General features: G+C 40.7%; 1 protein-coding gene across 2 annotated transcripts in view; it reads left to right on the plus strand.

Annotated features, from left to right (window-relative positions):
• AREL1 (apoptosis resistant E3 ubiquitin protein ligase 1) overlaps positions 1 to 21573 on the plus strand; it is a 1112453-nt gene that overhangs the window by 570044 nt on the left and 520836 nt on the right. For both annotated transcript variants that reach the window (XM_044074621.1, XM_044074622.1), the window contains one exon: positions 1457 to 1637. In XM_044074621.1, coding sequence (XP_043930556.1) covers positions 1457 to 1637 — 181 coding nt within the window. The remainder of the gene's footprint in view (positions 1 to 1456; positions 1638 to 21573) is intronic.

Genomic DNA, 21573 nt, shown 5'->3' on the forward strand with positions numbered 1-21573 from the left:
GGCCCATATTATGGATGCTGCTGTCACAGTTTTATCTGAGCTGTAGTTGTATAGTTGTACTGCATACTGTATAAAGTCATTACACAAAAAGGAGATGATTGCTGAACATTGGCAGGCTGGTATATTTCCGTAATAGCAATTGTCCACTTCTAGAAAATATCTGCAAAGAAAACTAACATTTGTCCAGCAACATTTCACATATGCACCCCAAAAAATCACTAGACAGAAAAGATGAATGAAGTAGCGACAAAGGCATTATTAACCGTACTTGAGTGAAAGTAATTAGCACAGAGAAATGAAGAGAACGTGAAAAAAACGAGAATGAAAGGGAACCTTGTGCCAGCCTATTTCAGTACCTAGTAAGCTCTTGAACAGAGCTGATGGCTGACGAGGATGTTTCTACTGCTTTTACTGTTTCTGACCAAGAAGAAAACCGGAGAAAGGTGGGTAGATCCAACTGTTATGATTTGTTGTTACAGTGACCTTTGTTGAAGAACTGTTCTGGTAGGTAAAGTGCAGAAACCTACTGATTATTTGCTGAACTATGATTTGTAGAAAGTGTAAACCAACCAAGGACTCATAAGGGAGGGTCTTCCTCATATATGAACTAAGGCATTAAGTAGTGCATCTGCTGCTTATGAGGAGTAGATCAAATTTGGGGGCAAAGTCAAGTCACCCAATGTAAGAATTTTCTTCATTTATGCTAAGTCTTTTTGTTTAGTGACAGTGATGAGATACCTTTCAGGCTAAAACTATGTTGCAGAAAGCCCGTTCTTTCCAGAATTGTGATGCTTAATTTCCTGAATACTACAAGTCTTAAGGCATAGCATGTCCATCAGATCATTTTCTCTTCTAGATACCCAACTTGAAGATGGTTCCTAGATTGATAGATATGCTAAGGTCATTAAGGCTCATGACCATTTTTATGAAGAACATACTAGTTAGTCCTGGAGTGAATTTGTTGATAAACATCTGGTCATCTAGTTCATAGATCTCAACCTTCTTTCTCCAAAATGTTTAACACCATCTCATAATGTGGAAACAGTGGGCAAAATCTGGAATATTTACTTATAGCTTTAACATGGAAGCTCATAGGGTGGTTAAATGCTTTGCTATATATATGAAAAATTACTTTGATGAATCAGTATATTTCAGTACTATTTACCATGGATATCAGTTAAAAAAAATGTTAACACTGAATGTGTGCTATACCCCTTCAGTTTGGAACTGCGACAAACATGGGCTTTCTAAGACACGAAATAAGCAATGTTCCTCGTATTGAGGTACACTTGAGAGGTATGAGCTAGTTTATGTCTGCACTATTTAAAATGCCGACAAAGTTTATTCCAGAGGCTTGGGAGGTGCCGGGTTATAAACCTGATAATATGGTTAATGTTTGCTGGGTTATTTTTCTCTCGCTGTTTCTTTGATAGCCACTGTTTTTTTTTTCTTTCAGCTGGACTCCACTGAAGATGGAAATAGTGGAGTTATGTTTGAGAAGTCAGTGGTGTCAGATCGCCAAACCTATCAGGTTTACCTCAAACTCACGCTGCAGCATACAGGTTGCTTTCATGCTTGCATTTTATACCAGAATCATCCCATTAGTAATGGCACATTTGACATCATTGTGCTAAGTGGTAAGTTGTCATTCTTTATTTTCAAGTTTGTGTTGCCAGGCACCTTTTATGTAGTACTTGTTTATGGGTATCATGGGACCTGTCTCATTTCATTAACTAAGATTTTAAATGCAGTTGACATTGTTCCAGTGGTTATGTGTTAGTTTTGTAAAGGTCATGGACTGCAGACCTGCAGTTTTTAAAGAAGTAGGTGTGACTGCTTGAAGTGCACTGTGGCATTGTTTCTGCATGGTTCTGTGCTGTTTATTTGAATGCATGCAGGGACTGAATTTCCAGGTCACGTGCTGTAAGTAGTGATTAAAATAACTGAACTCTACAAAAATGCGTGTAAATAGTGAAGTTGTTCACAGCTGTAGTTGGAAATCTTTAATTTTAGTAAAGAAAATCTCACATAATAGTTAATGTCAAGACATTATATTATTTATTCTATGAAGAACTGTAGACTGTTTTGGAAGGTCAGAATGTTCTAGAGAGACACAAGCACATAAGAATCTTCTTCTTCTTTCAGCTTTTCCCAGTTAGGGGTCGCCACAGCGGAACTCCGGTCCGCTAATGATTGGCAGTAGATTTTTACGTACTGGCTTGCCGGGCCTAATGCACAACCTTCAACGAAGGAACGCCCATTCACGCATGTTGCTACACAGAAGACGCTCTGAGAATCGAATGGGCAACGTCTAACTGTGAGGCGACAATGCTACCGCAGCATATGCACTGAAAATCATAGTTACCATTCTGAGGCTTTCCAACTGAAAATATGCTTTATGCATTTTCTCTTATTTTATGCTGTTGACCGAGAGTAGTTGCTGTTATTGTCGATGCTTTCTTAAAACAACTTACTTCTGTATTTTTATTTAGCTGCATTTGTTTTAGGATAGTTTGATTTCACTTTTCAAATGGCAGTTAAGGTTCTTTTAAATACTGTGCCTGTTAGCTGGAAACTCATTCGTATAGACATTGTCTTTTTATGCTCTTCAGTTTTGCGTTTGATTTCTTTTCTAAGTGTGCAATTCGTATGTTTTACTAGATTTTTTATTTTGTCTTCTGTGTTTTTTATTTCTGACCTTGTAAAGCGGTTAGATATAGTAAGCATTCTAATAAACTTGAGCTGTATGACTTCAGTTTCCAATATGAATAGGAGCTTAACTGCTTCCAGTTGCCAGACCTGCCATTTGGCAGTATTTTCCTGTTAGTTATGATGTTTAGTATTTCTCTCTTTCCCTTTTCAACTATATTTTTGTTTAGATTGGCTAGATCTTATTTACAGGCTGGGGTATATTTAAGTATTTTTCATGTGTAAAATCACTTGTATGTTCCTGTGCCCTGCCTTACACAACTTCATAGTATGGTACAAACCCATTAGGTAATTAAGGTCCTCAGTAGACTTAGCAGAAGATAGTTCCAAGCTTTCTGGTGAAACGGGATAGCTTACTGACTCCATAGATACAGATAGCATGTCTCTTAGGACATTCACGTACCCTGAGCCTTCACTCATTTAAAGGGGCATTACATAACCGTTTTACACAAAAGAAAAGCATGTAACATAATGTTTACTTTTAAACTGTCCATTGTCTTTAAACAGGTAAAAGTGTGCTGATCATCATCATCAGCCAATGAAATGTCTTTCCAAGGAATCAGACCAGCCACCTTGTTTCCAAAAACAGTATTACATTCGTAGCCTGAAGTACAATGAGATATTTCATAGGATATTTCATAGCTAATGGCCTAAGTCAGAGACTCAGATTTACAGTGAAAGTAATCTTTCTTGAGATATGATACATTAGAGTAATGAAAAGTGGAAGTAATCTTTCTTGAGATATAATACAATAGATTAATGGAGTAGAAAATTAAATGAAGTTATTTACAATCCTCTGGCTGCCCAAGACACTAGGAATAATAAGTTAGTAACCCCCCCCTCCCTTTCCAGTTCCACAGGTGAGTTTGACACTTTGTGATAGTTATAACCTTTTCAATAGCAGGGCGGTCCTTATGAGTTATATGTTCAGTTGGATAAATGACAAGTGTTTATTGGTGAAATTGTAGGTCGTAGTGGTGGGCTAAAGTGGCTGTCCTTTGTCTATGTAGCAGGAATATCTGTCTTTCATTTTAGGTGTAGAGTTCACAGAGTAACTCCTGAACTGGGAATCAAACCAGAGAACTAAGTGCTATGAGGTAGCAATGCTGAACACTATACCACTGAATGTTTATTTACGCTGCATTAATGGCACTCGTCTCTCTGGATTAGCTCTATAAATGGGCAATGGACAGCAGTGGTCACCTCAGAAGCCAAAGTGCAACAATTAAACTGTTATTTGCAGTGAGTGGGCACTGTGCCAGAAAGCTGATGTTTATGCTTTCACTCGTTGTGAACATCTGTTTGTTAATATTTGTTTTCAAGAAAGGCTTTTGCAGCAACAAAACAAGAGAAGTTTCCCATAACTTTTATTTGTGTTTTACCGAAGTATTTTTTTTTCACACAGTAAACCCTGTGATGCCTCCCCGGGCCAGTAATTAAGGAGCCTGAATCCTCACCACTGACGCTGGAGAGGGATGTTCCCTTGGAACAAAAATAGATACATTATTTCCAGATGCAGCTCTCTGCATCAAGCACAATTTCCCTTAAAAGCACACAGGAAACACACACACAGTCCAGGGTCTGGATTTCTCTCTTTGTCTCCCTCCAGGTCCCCAATAAGACTCTCCACTGGCACAGCTGTAGAGTTGAGTCTTCAGCCGAGTGTCCATGCCAAGTCCTCTATCACCCTCTCGGTGAAACCAGTGCTTTGTGTTCCCGCTCCAAGCAGCTGACACACGCACTTTTTGAGATTTGATTTTCACACGCACACCTGGAAAAGGCTGGCACAGATTTACTAGCTATGCCCCATTCTGTCCAGACTGTAAGGTAGTTACGCTGCCACCAGACACTCCAAAGCCAGCTACTCTAAGCCTGTTACAACGGTACCCAGTTGTACGAGTGAAATTAATGTTAATAAAATGACAGTGTTTGACCAATGCAGTAAGGCTTTCAGGAGTGGCCACAGAGTCACCAAATATAAGTACTCTCAAAGGTTAAAATAATCTCTAAAGGACCAGCCACAATGAAAAGTTTAAATATAGTTAATAATGAACACAAGAACATGAAAATATTAAAGATCTTTTTACAATAAACACAACATTTCAATCACAGGAAATATTAAAAATAACACAGGTGGACAAGTTCACACAGATACAGAAAAACAATACATAACTAATCTCACTATATTTTCCAGACTGATCTAAAGAATTATTATTCCCTGGTTACTACAAGGCAAGATGAAGTAGGTAAGTGATCCTTCTTTGTCAGGTTACAAAAACAGTGCTCTGGGGCTTCAGTCTCACCTAGTATTAAACATTATTGTAGTGATGGATTACAGAAGGACATCACATACATCTGGTCATCTGGCTTCTGGTTCCCATGCAACCCCCCATTGCTAGAAACTACCATGATGTCAGTAATACACCACATAGAGCTTGCTGAGATCTGATGCAGCTTCTGGAAGTCATAAAACAATTTCAGACTTCTACCCTTCCAGAGTAGCAATTGGTTGACTGCTGAAGACAATACAGAAGGCTTCCTAGTACTTGTTTTTCAGATATTTTGTCTCAGGCTGCACTCAGAAGTGTAAGATACAGTCTTTATGGCCTAAGGCCAGTAATTTAATATCAGAACATTTTTCAAAGTTAGCTGCAGCTGGACTGTGAGTAATCTCTTCTCTTCCAACATCCTCTGTTAAAACATATACATTTAATTCAGTTACAATACAGCCAGGACACACTGTTGGTACATTTTTAACAAAAGTAACTTTACAAATACATTTTCAACACAAGCACTTGTACAAATCAGTTTGATATACAAATGACATATAATTCTTTACAAAATTACAGCTAGCTATACTGGCATACAGTGGATATAAAAAGTGTACACACCCCTGTTAAAATGCCAGGTTTTCGCAATATAAAAAATGAGACGACAATAAATCATTTCAAAACCTTTTCTACCTTTAATGTGACCTATAACCTGTACAATTCAATTGAAAAACAAACAAATCTGTTAGGGGAAAAATAGAAAAAATAAAAAATGTACAATAAGCTGGTTGCATAAATGGGCACACCCTTAAACTAATGCTCTGTTGAAGCACCTTTTGATTTAATTACAGCATTCAGTCTGCTTGGGTACACACCTGCCATCAATTAAAGAGACTCTGATTAACCCCAGATAAAGTTCAGCTGTCCTAGTAGGATTTTCCTGATATTTACTCAGTTGCCTGCTACAGCAAAAGCCATGGTTCACAAGAGAGGTTACAAAGCATCAAAAGGATCTCATTGTTGAAAGGTATCAATCAGGAGAAGGATACAAAAACATTTCCACAGCATTGGATATACCATGGAACACAGTGAAGACAGTCCGCAAAAAGTGGAGAAAATATGGGACAACAGTGACGTAAAGAACTGGACGTCCCTCCAAAATTGATGAAAAGACGAAATGAAAACTGGTCAGGGAGGCTGCCAAAAGACCTAAGCAACACTGAAGGATCTGCAGGAATTTCTGGTAAGTACTGGTTGTGTACTACATGTGACAGCAATCTCCCGTATTCCTCATATGTTTGGACTATGGGGTAGGATTGCAAGACTGAGGCCTTTTCTTACACAGAAAAACATCCAGGCTCGGCTAAAATTTGCAAAACAGTACATCGTCTCTCAAAAGCATGTGGGAAGATGCGTCATGGTCTGATGAGACCAAGGTTGAACTTTCTGGCCACAGTTCCAAAAGGTACGTTTGGCGCAAAAACAACACTTCACATCAGCAAAAGAACACCATTCCCATGGTGAAACATGGTGGTGGCAGTATCATGCTTTGGGGTTGCTTTTCTTTAGCTGGAACTGGGGCTTTAGTCAAGGTGGAGGGAATTATGAACATTTCCAAATACCAGTCACTTTTGTCCCAAAACCTTCAGGTGTCTGCTAGAAAAGGTGAAGATGAAGAGTAATTTCACCTTTCAACATGACAATGACCCAAGCATACATCCAAATCAGCTAAAAAATAGCTTCACCAGAAGAAAATTAAAGTTTTGGAATGGCCCAGCCAGAGCCCAGACCTAAATTCAATAGAAAATCTGTGAGGCGACCTGAAGAGGGCTGTGCACAAGAGATGTCCTCGCAGTCTGACAGATTTGGAGCACTTTTGCAAGGAAGAGTTGGCAAATATTGCCAAGTCAAGATGTACCATGCTTGATAGACTCCTACCCAAGAAGACTGAATGTTGTAATTAAATCAAAAGTTGCTTCAACAAAGTATTAGTCTAAGGGTGTGCACACTTATGCAACCAGCTTATTGTATGCTTTTTATTTTTTATATTTTTTCCCGTAACAGATTTGTTTGTTTTTCGATTGAATTGTACAGGTTATAGGTCACATTAAAGTGGGAAAAGTTTTGAAATGATTTATTGTGGTCTCATTTTTTTCATATCACAAAAACCTGGCATTTTAGCAGGGGTGTGTACACTTTTTATATCCACTGTATTTGACATGTCCACTGCCCTACTTCTGGCATAGCTGGCAATACCTCACATTGTCACAAGCACTATAGCTGATGACTGTGTCAATTGTATGACTGCACTGAGATGCAGATTAAGTGCAGAGTTGTGGCCACTCAAATCATACGATTACTCTTTTTCTGCTTTGATCGTTACAAGATATGTTGGTACATGTTTTAAAGGGGGTGGTCTATATTACATCGTCGAACTCACAGGAGTTTGAACATTGTAATATTGAACCATGAAGTTCGAAACCCAAGAATTACGAAAAAAACAGAACAGCGATTTTTGTCCCAGGGGGAAAAAATCGCTGTTCCATTAGAAAAAAAAAAACACTTACACTTTAAACTTAAACTAAATGTGAGGGGGGCTTTATAGGTTCATAGGTTCATAGATTAGTACTAAGCTAACTGCCCTTGCAAGCCATTTTAAGCCTAGCCAATTATCCCTTGTAATACTCAAACCCTGCATCCTGTGTTTGTAAGGCAAACATCTTAACCATTAGGCCACCCTTTGCCCCCCACACCCCCCCTACTTAAATATACCAACTCTGAGATCGCACCACAGTGGAGGAAATAGCAAAGCCGCAAAAAACAGCCCACTGATTGTTTTCCCTGGGAAAAAAATCGGCGTGCCGTGGCTTCACTATTTTAGTATTTCGAACATTTTGGTTCGATATTGCAACGTTCAGACTCCTGTGAGTTCAACATTGTAATATAGACCCATATTACTGCATGTAATCTTTATGAGTTTCCAGGAGACTGAGTACCTGGTGTTCTCTTTCTTTTTTTTTAATTTTAAGTTTGATTTCATTATTAAACCTCTTACATAAGGGACTGTGAACTCACAAGATGGAAGCGCTTGCATGGTGCATTCTCCCTGCCTCCTTGGCATGTAGCTTGTTTAATTTAGTTGTGTGTAGCTTTGTTATGCTTTCACCCTGATGAGACACGTTGCTGTAATGAGCACCGCATGTAACAGCCCGTATAGCCAGACCACTGAGTACCTTTTGTTTTGCAGGGTTGTTTTTTTTAGTTTAGTATTGATTTTATTATTGCACATCTTACATAAGGAACAGTGACGTTTGGGATAGTAGAGCTGATATAGTACTCGGCGGTACTTTCTAACCGCCCCAGGCTTCTAGCCTGTTTTATTCAGGGCAGTATTAAGGAACTGTGAGCTGCAGATGGCTGCACATCAACACAAAGATGTACATTTGCACATTTTGCATGATCAGCATGGTTGGCCGAAGCAAAGGGAGAAAGGGCCAAAGTTGTTTCACCAAATTGTTTCATTACATTTGTTTTCTACAAATTTTAGTTTGGGAAGTTTATGGCTTTAGTAACAGAGGTCAGCCTGTAAGTAACTGGGACTCCTGTGACAGTATGCATTTAATCTTAGTGTCTCTTTGAATATTTAGTAGGCAAGACAACAGTGCATAGTAAACACAGACTTACTGCTGCTGAACGTAGAGCTGATTTACAGTTCGGTTATTAACCTGCTCTGTTGTTAATGCTGCACACCTGCTGCACACCTGGAAAAGTAAGTTAAACCTCTAGGTTTCCATTTAACTAAATAGAGTGTAAGATTAATTTTTAAGGGCAGCATATGTACTGTTGTATACAGTAAGCTATATTTGAATGTAGCATCCTATTTACTTAAATAGTCTGCAGGTAATACAGTGGTGCTGAGTGCCACACACCTGCTTTTGATGGTTCATAGGTTCATAGGTAGGTACTGGGCTATCGGCCCAAGGGCCTACGTAAGCCTAGCCAGCAAGGTTCCATAGCTTACGCCACCCAAGAAAGTTATTTTCGTGTGCCACTGTCCAGCAGAGACACAGAAGTGATCCCCGGTGTGTATTTCCTTTTTCCCATCAACTCATCAAGATTTTTATTGAAGAGTGCTAATGAAGAACTTTGCTTGACATAGATGGATAGCTTGTTCCAGAGTATAGGAAGTCTCTGGGGCAGGAATCTATCCCTCCAGCATGTCCTGTTTATTGTGGTGTCAAGGTTTTTGTCCCTAGAGTGGGATTTCTTTAGGTGTAGCATGTCCAACAGCTCTGGGTTTGATATAGCTTTATATGTTAGGCAGATATCACCTTGGAGTAGGCGATATGCTATGGAGTAAAGCTGGAGTTTTGTGAGGCGGTCAGTGTAGGGCATTTGTTTGAGGCCAGTAATCCTCTTTGTGAGGTACTTCTGTGGCCTTTCCAGCTGCTGCAGATGTCTTGTGAGGTACATTCCAAAAGGGGCGTTGTACTCTATAATGGGTCTAATGAGTGACGAGTAGAGGGAAAAATGACCTCTTTTTTCCTGGAAGAGAACCCTTTTATGATGAGGTGTGCCACATAGAAGGACTTCCTGACTACTGTGGCGATGTGACTATCAAAGGAGAGACTACTGTCCACCTGGGTCCCAAGGTCTCTTATCACGCATTCGGTGTTAAGTAGATTGCTGCCTATGTGGTAGTTCATGGGTACAGAGTTTTTACCAAAGGGGATGACACTGCACTTTTTGGCATTGAGCTTGAGGCCATGGTCAGCTTCTACTTTTTGTACACAGCTTGTCACACCTAGATACCCATTTTATATATAATTCAGTATTTAAATATTAAAACATTGTACAGTTTTGGTGCACTGTAGAAATCGTAAACACATTTACAGCTCTTCGTGTTGTTTCTGGTTTTCTGTGTATTTGTTGCAGTTGTCAGAAATTATTAGACCGTGATGACAGTGGCATCACATATTACTGTTAATTTTTGATTTCTTGCCAATCTGTCAGCTAGAGAGGGGACAGATGTAGGGCTGATAACTTTACATGTGAAGATCTGCTCATAAAATACTCCTTTGTATGTTATAACAAATATGACGTATATATATATATATATATATATATATATATATATATATATATATATATATATATTTATTTATATAGATATGTATACTGTAATACTGTCAGTCTGATTCAAGGAAATGTATGGTTTCAAATACTTCTTTTGAAAATTTATCTTTTTGTTTGTTTTTTCAGTGGGATCAGAATGTAATCTCTTTGGCACAGAGAAAGTTAATAAAGCAGTGATCGATTTGAGCATCTACTTTATGGAAAATGTATTTGTACAACTTTAATTTCTGTTAATGTTGTCAAATGTTTGCCTTCCCTCAACAGAAATCCTGTTGATCCATATTTTTCAACTTTGGTAACACCTTTGCCAGTCTCTTAGTATAGATGTAAGCACTTTATAATCATGGTTTAAAATTGACACAGCTCTACATAAAGCAAATCTGAAGGGCTTTAACTTCTTTCTTCTAAGATGCTGGAATTCCTCCGCAGTCCTTTTAAGATACTTTTAAACAAAACCTCCCAGATCTTTATCACTTTTTTCCCTACTTAACTTCCAAATTCCCTTAGGAATGTCATCTGTCCCTGGTAGATTCACATTTATACATTACTGTTTTTATTTCATGCCTTCCAATCTTTGCTATTAATTGTTGAGACTCATGTTCCTCTCATCTTGGCACAACTGTCCGTAAATATTTCTGTTTGCATTCAGTTTGTTTTCAGATTTGATTGGAATTACAGGAAAGGTTTTCATAGAAGTGCCATCCTTCACATGATATGCTCATGTGAACAAACCCAGCAGCAGATGGTGAGATTCAAATCTTTTGCATGCTATGAAGCATAAGTACACATCCATTGTCCCTCATCTGCATTAAGGAAAAGAGCTGGAGCATCACCATTAGGCAGGTAATGGCTTAATAATCTGAAGCAGTACGACCTTGTGTCATCCATTCTGTTTTTTTGTGGCTCTGAGAGTCGCTAGTTGTTCTGTGGCCTCTACTGCCTTAAGTCAGCAGGTCTTTCAGGAGTGAGTCACATGCACCCAGGTATGATAGACTAACACAGTGAGCAGCAATTTGAATGGTTGGCAAAATGTGGAATATACGTTTTCACCTTGGATTGAGACTGGGCTTTCACTGGACACATTTGACACTGATCCATTTAATAGGCCTCAAGTCAAAGCAATATGAATCGGGTAGCTTTGGAATGGGCTTCCCTCACAGAAACAAACAGTATAAAAAACTTCACCAAAGTTAACTGCACCTTACTAAGTGATGGTATAAAAAGCTTCATACAACCCACAATCGCAGAGATCAATGATCACCATGCAGAAGTGTAGACAAATGCCCTGTACAAACACTTAAGTGACTGCATAAACTCTGGTGTACCTGACCAGATGAAAACCAGGACTTTCTGTAAAAATAAGCTACCTTGGTGGACTTCAAGTATAAAGAGATTATATAACAAGAGGAAGAAACTGTTGTCCAAAAGCAAGGACTATTACTCTGCAGAGGAAGAGGTCCATCCAAAGCATTCTTTAACTATGTCAAAAATTTAAACTGGATTGCCCATCTATCTGCCAAACTGGTTGTAGATGGGATCACTCATAATACACAAGAAGATATCGACAGCCTGCTAGCTGACAGATTTGGTGCAAACTTGACCCCCCCTATCCCCAGCTACCATGTCCCAAACCATACCTGACACTGTCCCTATCCCCTGCACAAAGTGGAGCCATCAACTGACCCTGGGAACTACAGACTCATAAGTCTTACCAGCCTCATCTGCAAGGCCACAGAAAGAATTATCATGTACAAGAACGTAGCCAATGTCCAGACATTGGACCCAACCCAGTTTGGCTTTGTTAAGGGTAGATCATGCTTATTAAACCTGGTAGATTTCTTTGAGAATGTCACCAAAACCATGGACAAAGATAAGACAGTGCACGCAGCCTATCTCAACCTTCCCAAAGCTTTGAACACAATTCCCTACTCTGGTATAGTTGTGAAACTCTCCCAGATGGGGCTTGACCCTTACGTTACTAGATGTGTAACCAGTTGGCTGACCGACAGAACACACTGTCAGAACTGGTGACTCCACATCCACCAGTGGGACCTATCACCAGTAGAGTACCGCAGGGGTCTCTGCTGGACCCCTTACTGTTTGGCTTGTATTTTTCAGAAGTCCAGGGCAAAGCAGATGGCCTTTGGCTCACCAGGTTCGCTGATGATTGTAAACTGAGAGCAATCATTGCATCCCCCAGTAATGCCAACATATTACAAGAAGGGCTAACACAAACAAATGATTGGTGCCAAAGTCATAGTCTAAAACTAAATGCAAAAAAATGCATTATTATTCCTTTTGGCAAAACAGAATTCCTTACTAATTACAATGTTGACAGCACCCCCTCTGAGTTCCAACCCAGTGGTTGGAGAATTGAGAACACAGGTTGATAGCACTCTGAACTTTGACCACCATGTTTGTACAGTGGTAAGGAAAGCCTTCTACGTAGTGCACTTCCATAAGCAAGGACATAGCATCCAGGTCAAGGGATGTTATGACTCTACTATACTCAACCCTCATCAGACCACTAATAGAGTATAATGCACCCTTTTGGATGTACCTCACCAGACACCTGCAGCAGTTGGAGAGACCTCAGAGGTTTCTCAGTAAGAAAATACAGGGACTCCAAACCATGACCTACGTGGGCATCTGAAAGCTGTCACTTTACTCTGTATCTTATAGGCTGCTGAGAGGTGACTTGTGCCTGACCTGCAGGGCAATCTCCAACCCTGTTCTAATAGAAATGCTTCACATCCACAAGTCAAATGGTGTAAGAGCCACTCACTCTAGGGTCTCAGCCTAGGTTATCACATTAACAGAACATGCTAGAGAAACAGATAAGCCACACAGAGACTGCTGCGTCTCTGCAATAGACTTCTTTTTGTGTAAAACAGAGCTCCTCACTGACCCTGTTCCACTGCTGCGTAGGTAACTGGATAGGAGACCACAAATTCATCCCAGGGTGGCACCCATATACCTCATGGACAGGGGTAGCCGGTGTTGATCACAGATCTGCTCTGTTCATAAATTCATTTTGTGAACTACCCGAAAGAAAAATGTGGTTACTTGGGATTAACATGGCTAGGCTTGTAAAGGCTCTAGGGCCACTAGCTTTGTAATCTGCTATGAACCTATACACACGTAGAGGTCCAAATGGAGAGATGGAATCTGCAAGAAAAGGAGATGGAACTGAATTTATTCTCAAGTCTTAGTGAGTACCTTCACATGGTAGACCCTGTTTTCACAAAATCTCACCAAACCACATTGTATTTTATGTCATGGAGAAAGGTAGGTCAAAAAATAAAAAAGAAGGCTGTATGCACAGTTCCCAGGATAAAAAAAAAATGCCCACTTTTGATTTATGCACTGGTACCAGCACTGGAAAAAGGTAGTGTAGAATCCTCAGAACATGGAAACATTCCTACCACAGAGAAAGGCCAGGTTCAAGAGGGAGGGTGAACCCCACCAGTGCAAGATAGTAGTAGTCCACAAAAAAACACAAAACCTGACAGGTTAAGCATGAGACATAGAGGCAGAATGAGGAAGAAATATATTGTTATTATTACACAAAAGGAGCCCAGAATTTCCCGATAGAGGATATTTAGCAAGAGTAAGGGAGAAGTTAGAGAAAAGAGAATACTTGCACAGTCTAGATTATTAATATGGCAGATTATGGAAAGTATTATCCAAGTAAAACACTGGGTCACTTGGATAAAGAACTGCCACAGGAAGTGGCAAAAGGTAAAGAACAATCAACAGAGCTTTTTCAAAAGTATAAAACTGCTGTGGGAAGGAAAACGAAGTCTGATGTCATGCTATCTGATGTCTCTCAGTCCATTTTCAGCTGATGGGTCTTCAGTTCAGATTGGATCCAGTATTGGCAGCTGTCGGACTTTGGATCCATGGCTCCGGTTCCCTTACGTATAATCACCTCCATCATTGGAACAACTCCCATCTCATTTGCTGCTGGAACGCTACAGACACTGATCTGCAGGGCTCAGTGCTTTGACAAATAAGTGTGGTATTTTTGACAAGTTCTTTAGTGGTTTCTCATCAACTACTTGTTTTTCTTCTTTTCTGACTTTTTCAAAGTTATTTTTTCTGTCATCTCCTTAGTATTTAATAAAAAAAATCAGATAGTAGTTTACTTTTTCCATCCCTTTTGTCTGTTTTGCTTTATTTGAGTAATATTTGATGTCCTTCCACATCACTGTTGCAGTATTCCTTACACTAGGGATCCCCTGCCAAGGGTAGCCTGACTTCTGGCCAGTATACCAAAGCCTTAGGTTGTTATAAGGATGTCGTATATCACACGTATTCTCCCTGCTCATAGCATAGGGCATAAAGGTAATGTATGTGTGTACCTTCCTCAGAACTTTTGCGACCAGTCCAAATGCCATCTCTGATCATCGGTCTGAATGCTTTTTTCATCTGCTGGTTGTCAAGCCATTTTCAGATGAATGCCCCATTGGGGTTTTTCTTCTCATCTTTTTTTTTTTGGTTGTTGGATTACATGTCATCCAGAAAGGGGAAATGCCACTGTAGGAGACAGATTCCTAATAAGAAACGTCACAAAGACGTGTTTATTTTGCTTAGGTGCTTCTTACGACCATACATCTTGTCCTGTTTGTCGGGTGTTTTCCCTAAAAGTCTGCGTGGTTGTCTTTCTTCTTTATGTATTTATCTAGAGACCCAGTGTCTTAAATTTTTGCCTCAGAGTACAGTGATTGAATCGTCCCAGCCTGAGGATCAGCTGTCTGCGAACAAGAAGGCTAGAAAGTTTGGTCAGATTTTTCTGCTGTACTGCCTCCCACTGACATCTGTCTGGAGGCTGGTGAAGGCCCTGAGGATCGCCCAGTTCTTCAGTCGGATTCCTCTGCCATGACCACTTCGGAAGCCAGCATGTTCCAGGCTTCTCACACATTCATGGGGGCTCTGCAGATGTCTTATATATAGTTTCTTATATTCAGGTGGAACTGCAGCTGATTATATCCGAAGGGCCTAGAGGGTGTTCTGCAGATTGTTGTTAGAGAGGAGATTCCCATTACATTGATTGAGTGTCAGCAGAGGTCTGAGCCTTCCAAGATGTTTAGGGCTGACATCCCTTTGAAAAAGAAACAGAAGACCTAGCATATTTCACTGCTTCTAAGGATTCTCTGCTCGAATGGCAGGATTTCACACAAGTTTTTTAATGCTCTTATGGCTTTGAAGACCCCTCAGGGAGTTCTCTCTTCCTGCCCCCCCCCCCCCTGGTCTTCTACTCCCCTTGGCCTAGGGTGCAAGTTTTGTCTGATGAGGAAGTAGATTCTGATGAAGAGTCTTTGGTCTAGAAAGGGAAAGGTAAATAGAATGGGAAGAGGCCAAAAATATATTTGGACTGCAGATTAGAGATTGCCTTCCGTATCAAGGATTGATTTCAGAGTGTAGACAAAGGGAACGAAATAGGGGTCTCCTAAATGAAAGACCAGTACTGGTAGAGTTTTTAATAGACTCTAGAACAGAAACTGCCATTAAAAAGGGAATAATTAGTAAAGCATATAAAATGCTGCATAATAATTATGAGTCAATCAGAAGAGCTTAGAAAGGATTAGGAAGAGAGACTGGATAAGCAATTCACAAAAATACAATGGGGAGATATGTGTATCTCCCAAACATGCAACAAAGTGTATAAAATTTAGGATCTTTGCCTGGAAATGTTTACATAGGTATTTTTGTACCCCAGGTAGACTCCAAAGAATTTTTTCTCAGGTGGATAGCAAATATTGGAGGTGTGACGGGCAAGAAAGAGGTAGCTGGGAACATATTTTTTGGAAGTGTGATGAGCTGGCAGACTTTTGGGATTCCCTGCAGATCGCTCTGCCGGAGATGTTGGTTAAGCAGATTGGACTGACTGGGGAGATGATTATGCCACAGAATTGGAATTGCCTAGACATAGTAAAGCCTTGCTGAGTTTAGTTATGGTGGCTGCCAAAAAAAGCAATTACTAGAAAATGGAAATTAAAGTCTAGACCACTTTACTAGAAGTAGTGAATTTAGTAACAGAGATAAAGCAATTGGAATTGGGATCTTTAGAAAAAGGGCGGAGCAAACTATATAGAAAAAATGGGAATTGTGGGAACAGTATATGCAGAGCAGGAACGAGATTTAAGAGGCAGGATTTGAATGAGCTATATAATGCTTAATTGACAATGACTGGAAGGTTTATAAGTGATATATAATGTTTACAGCTACAGTTGTTTCAATGGTCTCTGAGATGTAGAGTCTTTGCAACTAAAGTGTTATCAATTTGTATGTTTTTCATTTATGTAAATGTAAGATTGCCTTTGTCATATGTGGAAATTTAAAAAAGATGTTGGAAAAAAAAAAGACTCTTTGACCTATTCCTCCCAGATTCCCTCTCCCTTAGATTATGGTTCTGCGAAAGAGGCCTCTGTTAGTACAAGTTCTCCTTTGAGGAAATTTCCTTTGGGGATACTGTTTCCCCTATGATGGAGATTTTTTAAATGGGATTGTACCTGGGTTTCTGACCTTCAGAAGAGGTACCGTGAACTCCTTCAAATGGAGTCTCCTAAGCCGTCTGCTTTTTCTCCTGTTCTTACTGCCTTACCGGGCACTTTTTCCTGCAGCTTCTCAGGCTTCTGATGCCCAACCCCTACTCATAAGAAGCCTGATAGGTTTTATAAAATGTCTGATGATTGTAAATTTCTTTATAGGTGTCCCTCGACTGACCACTCTGTTATTTCTGTTTCTTCTGATAAGCCTTCCAAGGTTTTGCCTCTGCTAAACTGCTTCGTTCTGACAAGGACAGCAGGACCATGGAAAGATAGGGAAAAAAAGGTGTGTACTGCTGCTACTCTGGCCTTTCAGTCTGCGAATTACCAGTCCTTTATGACCAGGTATGTTTTAGCCCTTCTTTCTCAGGCTTTTCAGGTTATTTCTGACCTTTCAGACTCTGGAGGATAAACTTCAGCCCTTTCTTTGTTGGGGTCTTTTTGTCAGGTGGCCCACCATTCCATTAAGTGCAGTTATGACGCAGTTGATGCCTCTTCTAGGAATGCTTTGGATTTGCAGAGACAACTTGGATATTATTTAGATAAAACTAAAGCCATTCGTAAATATGAGCAACTTGTTTCTTTTCATCCTTGGTCTTTGGGTTTGGCTGTTTATAAACAAACTGTATCTTCCTGGATTGCTAAGGCCATTTCCTCTTGTTACTCTTTTCATGGTAAAAACCTTTATACTTCTGTTAAGGCTCATTCTACCTGGGCCGTGGCTTCTTCTGATGCCTTTTGCAAAGGATTGGATACTAACTCCATCCTAAAGGTAGCTGATTGGACTTCTCTGCATGCTTTTACCAAACATTCTAAGCTAGATATGGTTTCCAGGGCTTCAGCCGGATTTGCCAGGGCTATCCTGCATGAATTTATTGAGGGCTATGCTGGACCTTCCACCTCCCAAGTTTCCTTTTGAGCTTCATTTTGTACTCACCCTAGTGTAAGGAATACAGCAACACTGATATGGAAAGACATATTACAGTTGTGTAAAATCTTACCATAACAGCAGATGGCCTTCCCTTCACTGTTGCAGTATTTGCTTCCTCCTTCCCTCCTTTTTCTTTTGGATGCACATGTTCCTCCTTTGACTGTGGTTCCTCCTGGGGCTTTTCATTTCTGAGAAAGGTTATGTCACCTTTATGCCCTGTGCCATGAGCAGGGAGCATATGTGTGATGTACGATGTCCCTGTAACAACTTAAGGCTATGGAATACAGGCTGGACATCTGGCCGCCCTTGGCAGAGGATCCCTAGTGTAAGGAATATTGCAACAGTGAGGACATATACTGTTATTGTAAGATTTTACATAACTGTACAATCAGGATTTGACTAATGCTTTGTAAAAGAGTTTTTTTGGATAGTCAGCATTAGTGCCAGTGGTGCAACAGGTAACACACTCTCTCCTTTGGTGCAGGAGGCTGTAGGTTCTAGTCCTATACCAGGTAGATCAATTGCTGACACTGTAATGCAGCATAAGGGGGGTGCTGTATTCCTCAGTGTGCTATCTTTTGGATAAGAAGTTAAAACCAAGGCCCCATCTGCTTGAGTTGGTGGTACCACAGGTGGATGTAAAACGTCACATGGCACCTGCTGAAAAGAATATTGGAAATTCCCAGATGCCCCGGCCAAATTTCCTCTAGTAGTATAAATGCCACTCCAGGTCTCCCCTGAAAAGAAACTACTAACGTAGTGAGACTAACACAGTCAACAAAGGATAAATTAAATAAAAAAAAATAATAATATTTTTATCCGTAGTGTTTTTTGGTGTGCTTGTTACTGATTGTTGTCACATTATGACAGAAAAGGCATTTAGATTTAAAAAGTGCATCTGCTGTGTCCTCAAGATCCTTCCTCAAAATGCACACTCTTAGTATGTGTACAGTTTGGGAATCACACACCTTGAAGAGGACTGCCCCACTTGCCTCACTTTTAGGGCCAGGGCATGTTCTAACAGGCAGTCTAAGCCCGCCTTAAAGGAGCTTCTCCCTGCCTATATGGGAGAAAGTTACCCCTCAGCTGTCTTTGTCTCCCTCCTTTTTCTAGCAATTAAGTATTAGGATAGGGGAAAGGGGACACATCTAAAGACATCACCATCCATGGCCTCTTCCTTAAGGTCAGTGCAGTCAACCAAAAGCCTGTCCAAAGCAGACATGAACAGGATGATGAGGAAATACATGAGGACCCAGATCCAACTAGGGATCGTCCAGCACCGACCACTGTTGGAGATTTGGGAGCTGTCCCTTCCTGTCCTGTGATTGCAACTCCTTCTTCAATCTGAGCTTCAGATCTGGTGAATTTTGATCCGAGTGTGCACCTAGGGTTACCTGTGTTAGATCCAAAAGACTGGGATTCTTTGACCCCAGAAATTTCTCTGACTTGTTTGACTCTGACTGTGCCAGATCTCAACGTATCCAGAAGTGGGGATCTCAGTGCTGTCACCAGGGCATTGGGATCAACTCCAAAACATTTGGATCCATCCCTTGCTTCAGTACTTTGGCTCTTGACAGTTTGGCTGAGGTGTCTGCTTTAGAGCTTAGTCTAATTGGTTCTTAGAAGCTCTAGTTTGGGTCCTGTTTCATCTTCAGCATTTGAGGCCTTCGAAAGAGTCCTCTCTGTCTAGAGAGCAGACACCTGTCCCCAATCTGATCTGTCCCTTCCCCCACTGGGTTCTTCAGGTCCTCTACCTTCCCCCTGCCACTTTGGGTTAGCCAGCCCATCGAGGTCTCAAGACGGTCCATGCTGGAGACTTCTCATCTGCTTTAGAGTCTTCCCCAGAGCATCCCACTGGGAAGTACACTGAAAGCATGTGCGCAAAAGAAAGCACCTGGACTCACTTCAGGAGTCCCTCAGTGAGGATACTGATTTTGATGACTGGGAGGGGTCCTACAGATCCACTTTGAAGACCTCTCCTTTGGCGAGATACAGGAGTTAAGACAGAAAGGGAGATTGTCCACTACTGCTCCCTCCCAAGATGAATAAGTATATCTTGAGGCTTTGGGCTGGCCCATGTAATTCTTGAGTGGTCCCTTCTGCCAGCAAACTGGAGGATTTGGTTTTGAGGAAGACATGGAAGAAACCTGACATGGTTGAACCTGTTCCTCATAACCCAATAAAATCTTAGTTTCCCTGATGGATAGGCCTTTCTGGAGCAAGGGTCTTGCAGTAGATTCCATGGTAGTAGCAGCTGCTACCAAGAGAGAGCTTGCAGAGGAGAGCTTTGCTGTCCATTCCCCTAACAGGGAGTCCAGGGCATTGGGCAGATTTGGAAAGCAGTGTATGCTTCAGCTACTTTCGCACTAAAGGCACTGAACTAGCTGTCTCATGTAACATGCTTTTAGAGGAACTTGATGAAGGAGCTCCCTAAGTTCCTCTTGGGGTTCTTATCTGCAGAAGGCATAAAATCAGAGGATACACAGCTGGTTTCCCTCCAATCCCTCTAAAACATGTCCATGCACCTTTCTGTCCAACATGGCTAATGGCACTATGAGAGCAGTGGGCACCAGCTGAGTTTCTTCTCTGACAGACCCTACTGAAGTGTTGCCTGAGTGCTGCACTCTGGAGGCAGTCAGGAGTCGCTTGTTTCTGCAACCATTAGCCTGGACAGCCATCGCCTAAGATTCATGGGTGCAACGAATCATAACTAGAGACTACAATTCCATTCCTTCTTGTTCCCCAATTCAAACAGGTTTCCTGACATTTTACCCCAGCAAAGGAAGGCTGTAGTTCAAAAGATAATAAAATCTGCTAGACAAGCAAGTCTGTCAACTGAAGACTCGTTACAGAATACCTTCTTTGTCCTTTGGTGACTACAGAAGTTTTCTCAGTGTTCTGAATGATCTCCCTATTAGCAAAAACTCCATCACTTTGGACGGCTGTTACTAACCTACAATAAACTGGGACATCCATACTTCCACTGTAGGATATGCCCAAAAATTCCTAGAATATATAAGCAAAAACTCCTTTGAGCAGTCATTAAAGAAACCTACTGGAAGACACAGCTTTCTTGACATACATGATACTTACTAGTATGGCAGCCTCTTGCATTATTCCTCTCTCCTTCTCCAATGAAGTCTGACCACAAACTTGTGATCTTCTTCTTTAAACTCCAAAAAGTCCCTACAGTAAATGAAAGACTACAGATGTGCTAAACTCAGCCTACTGTTTGATGAAATATCAGAATTTGTGTATGGCTGCACAACCCATGAGCTTGATACGACAGTTAGTTTTGCTAAGGAATTCTGAATCCATGTAGTAAAATGAATAGAGCAAGCAGTACCTACATTAAAAGTAAACCACCCTGGTGGTCCACCACCATTAATAAGTGTTACAACAAAAGAAATTCTTTAAAATTTTCTTGGGTGGTGAAAGCCAGGGTACCTTTTTGACTAGGCTTGTATAGGCCCTAGGGCAAATAGCCTAGTACCTACCTATGAACCTATAACTAAGACCAAAATGACTTGCTCCGTTGGGCGTGAGAGTATTCCTGGTTGCTTAATTAATGGTATAGAACATGCTGTTGTAGACCCACTCCTTAAACCATTAAACCTAAGTTAAGTACTGGATGTTCTTCATGTTTCACTGTTGCAGTCATTACATTTGGGTAATCCTGCTGGCAGGTTGCCCTCAGTCAGCCTGAATTCCAAAGTCCTGGATCCTGTGTCGGCTGCCGTTGCCCCTTCCCTGACGTCAGGTCATCAGGGGTATAAAAGAAGCAGCCGACTCCATTTTCTTTAGTCTTTCTCACCGTGTAGTGCCCAAAGCAGAAGCAGTTCGCAAGTGCAGGTCGGCCGACTCCTGAGATTTTCATGTTCGAGTTTCAGATCCGAAGTCTTCAATAAAACTAAGTACCCTGTTGGGGAAACTTTTTTTCTTGCTCCAGACCGATGTCAAAAAAAGTAAATAATTG

Source organism: Protopterus annectens, chromosome 6.part0 (genome assembly GCF_019279795.1).
Source record: "Protopterus annectens isolate FY-2018-M chromosome 6.part0, PAN1.0, whole genome shotgun sequence".
NCBI classification, from domain to species: domain Eukaryota; kingdom Metazoa; phylum Chordata; order Ceratodontiformes; family Protopteridae; genus Protopterus; species Protopterus annectens.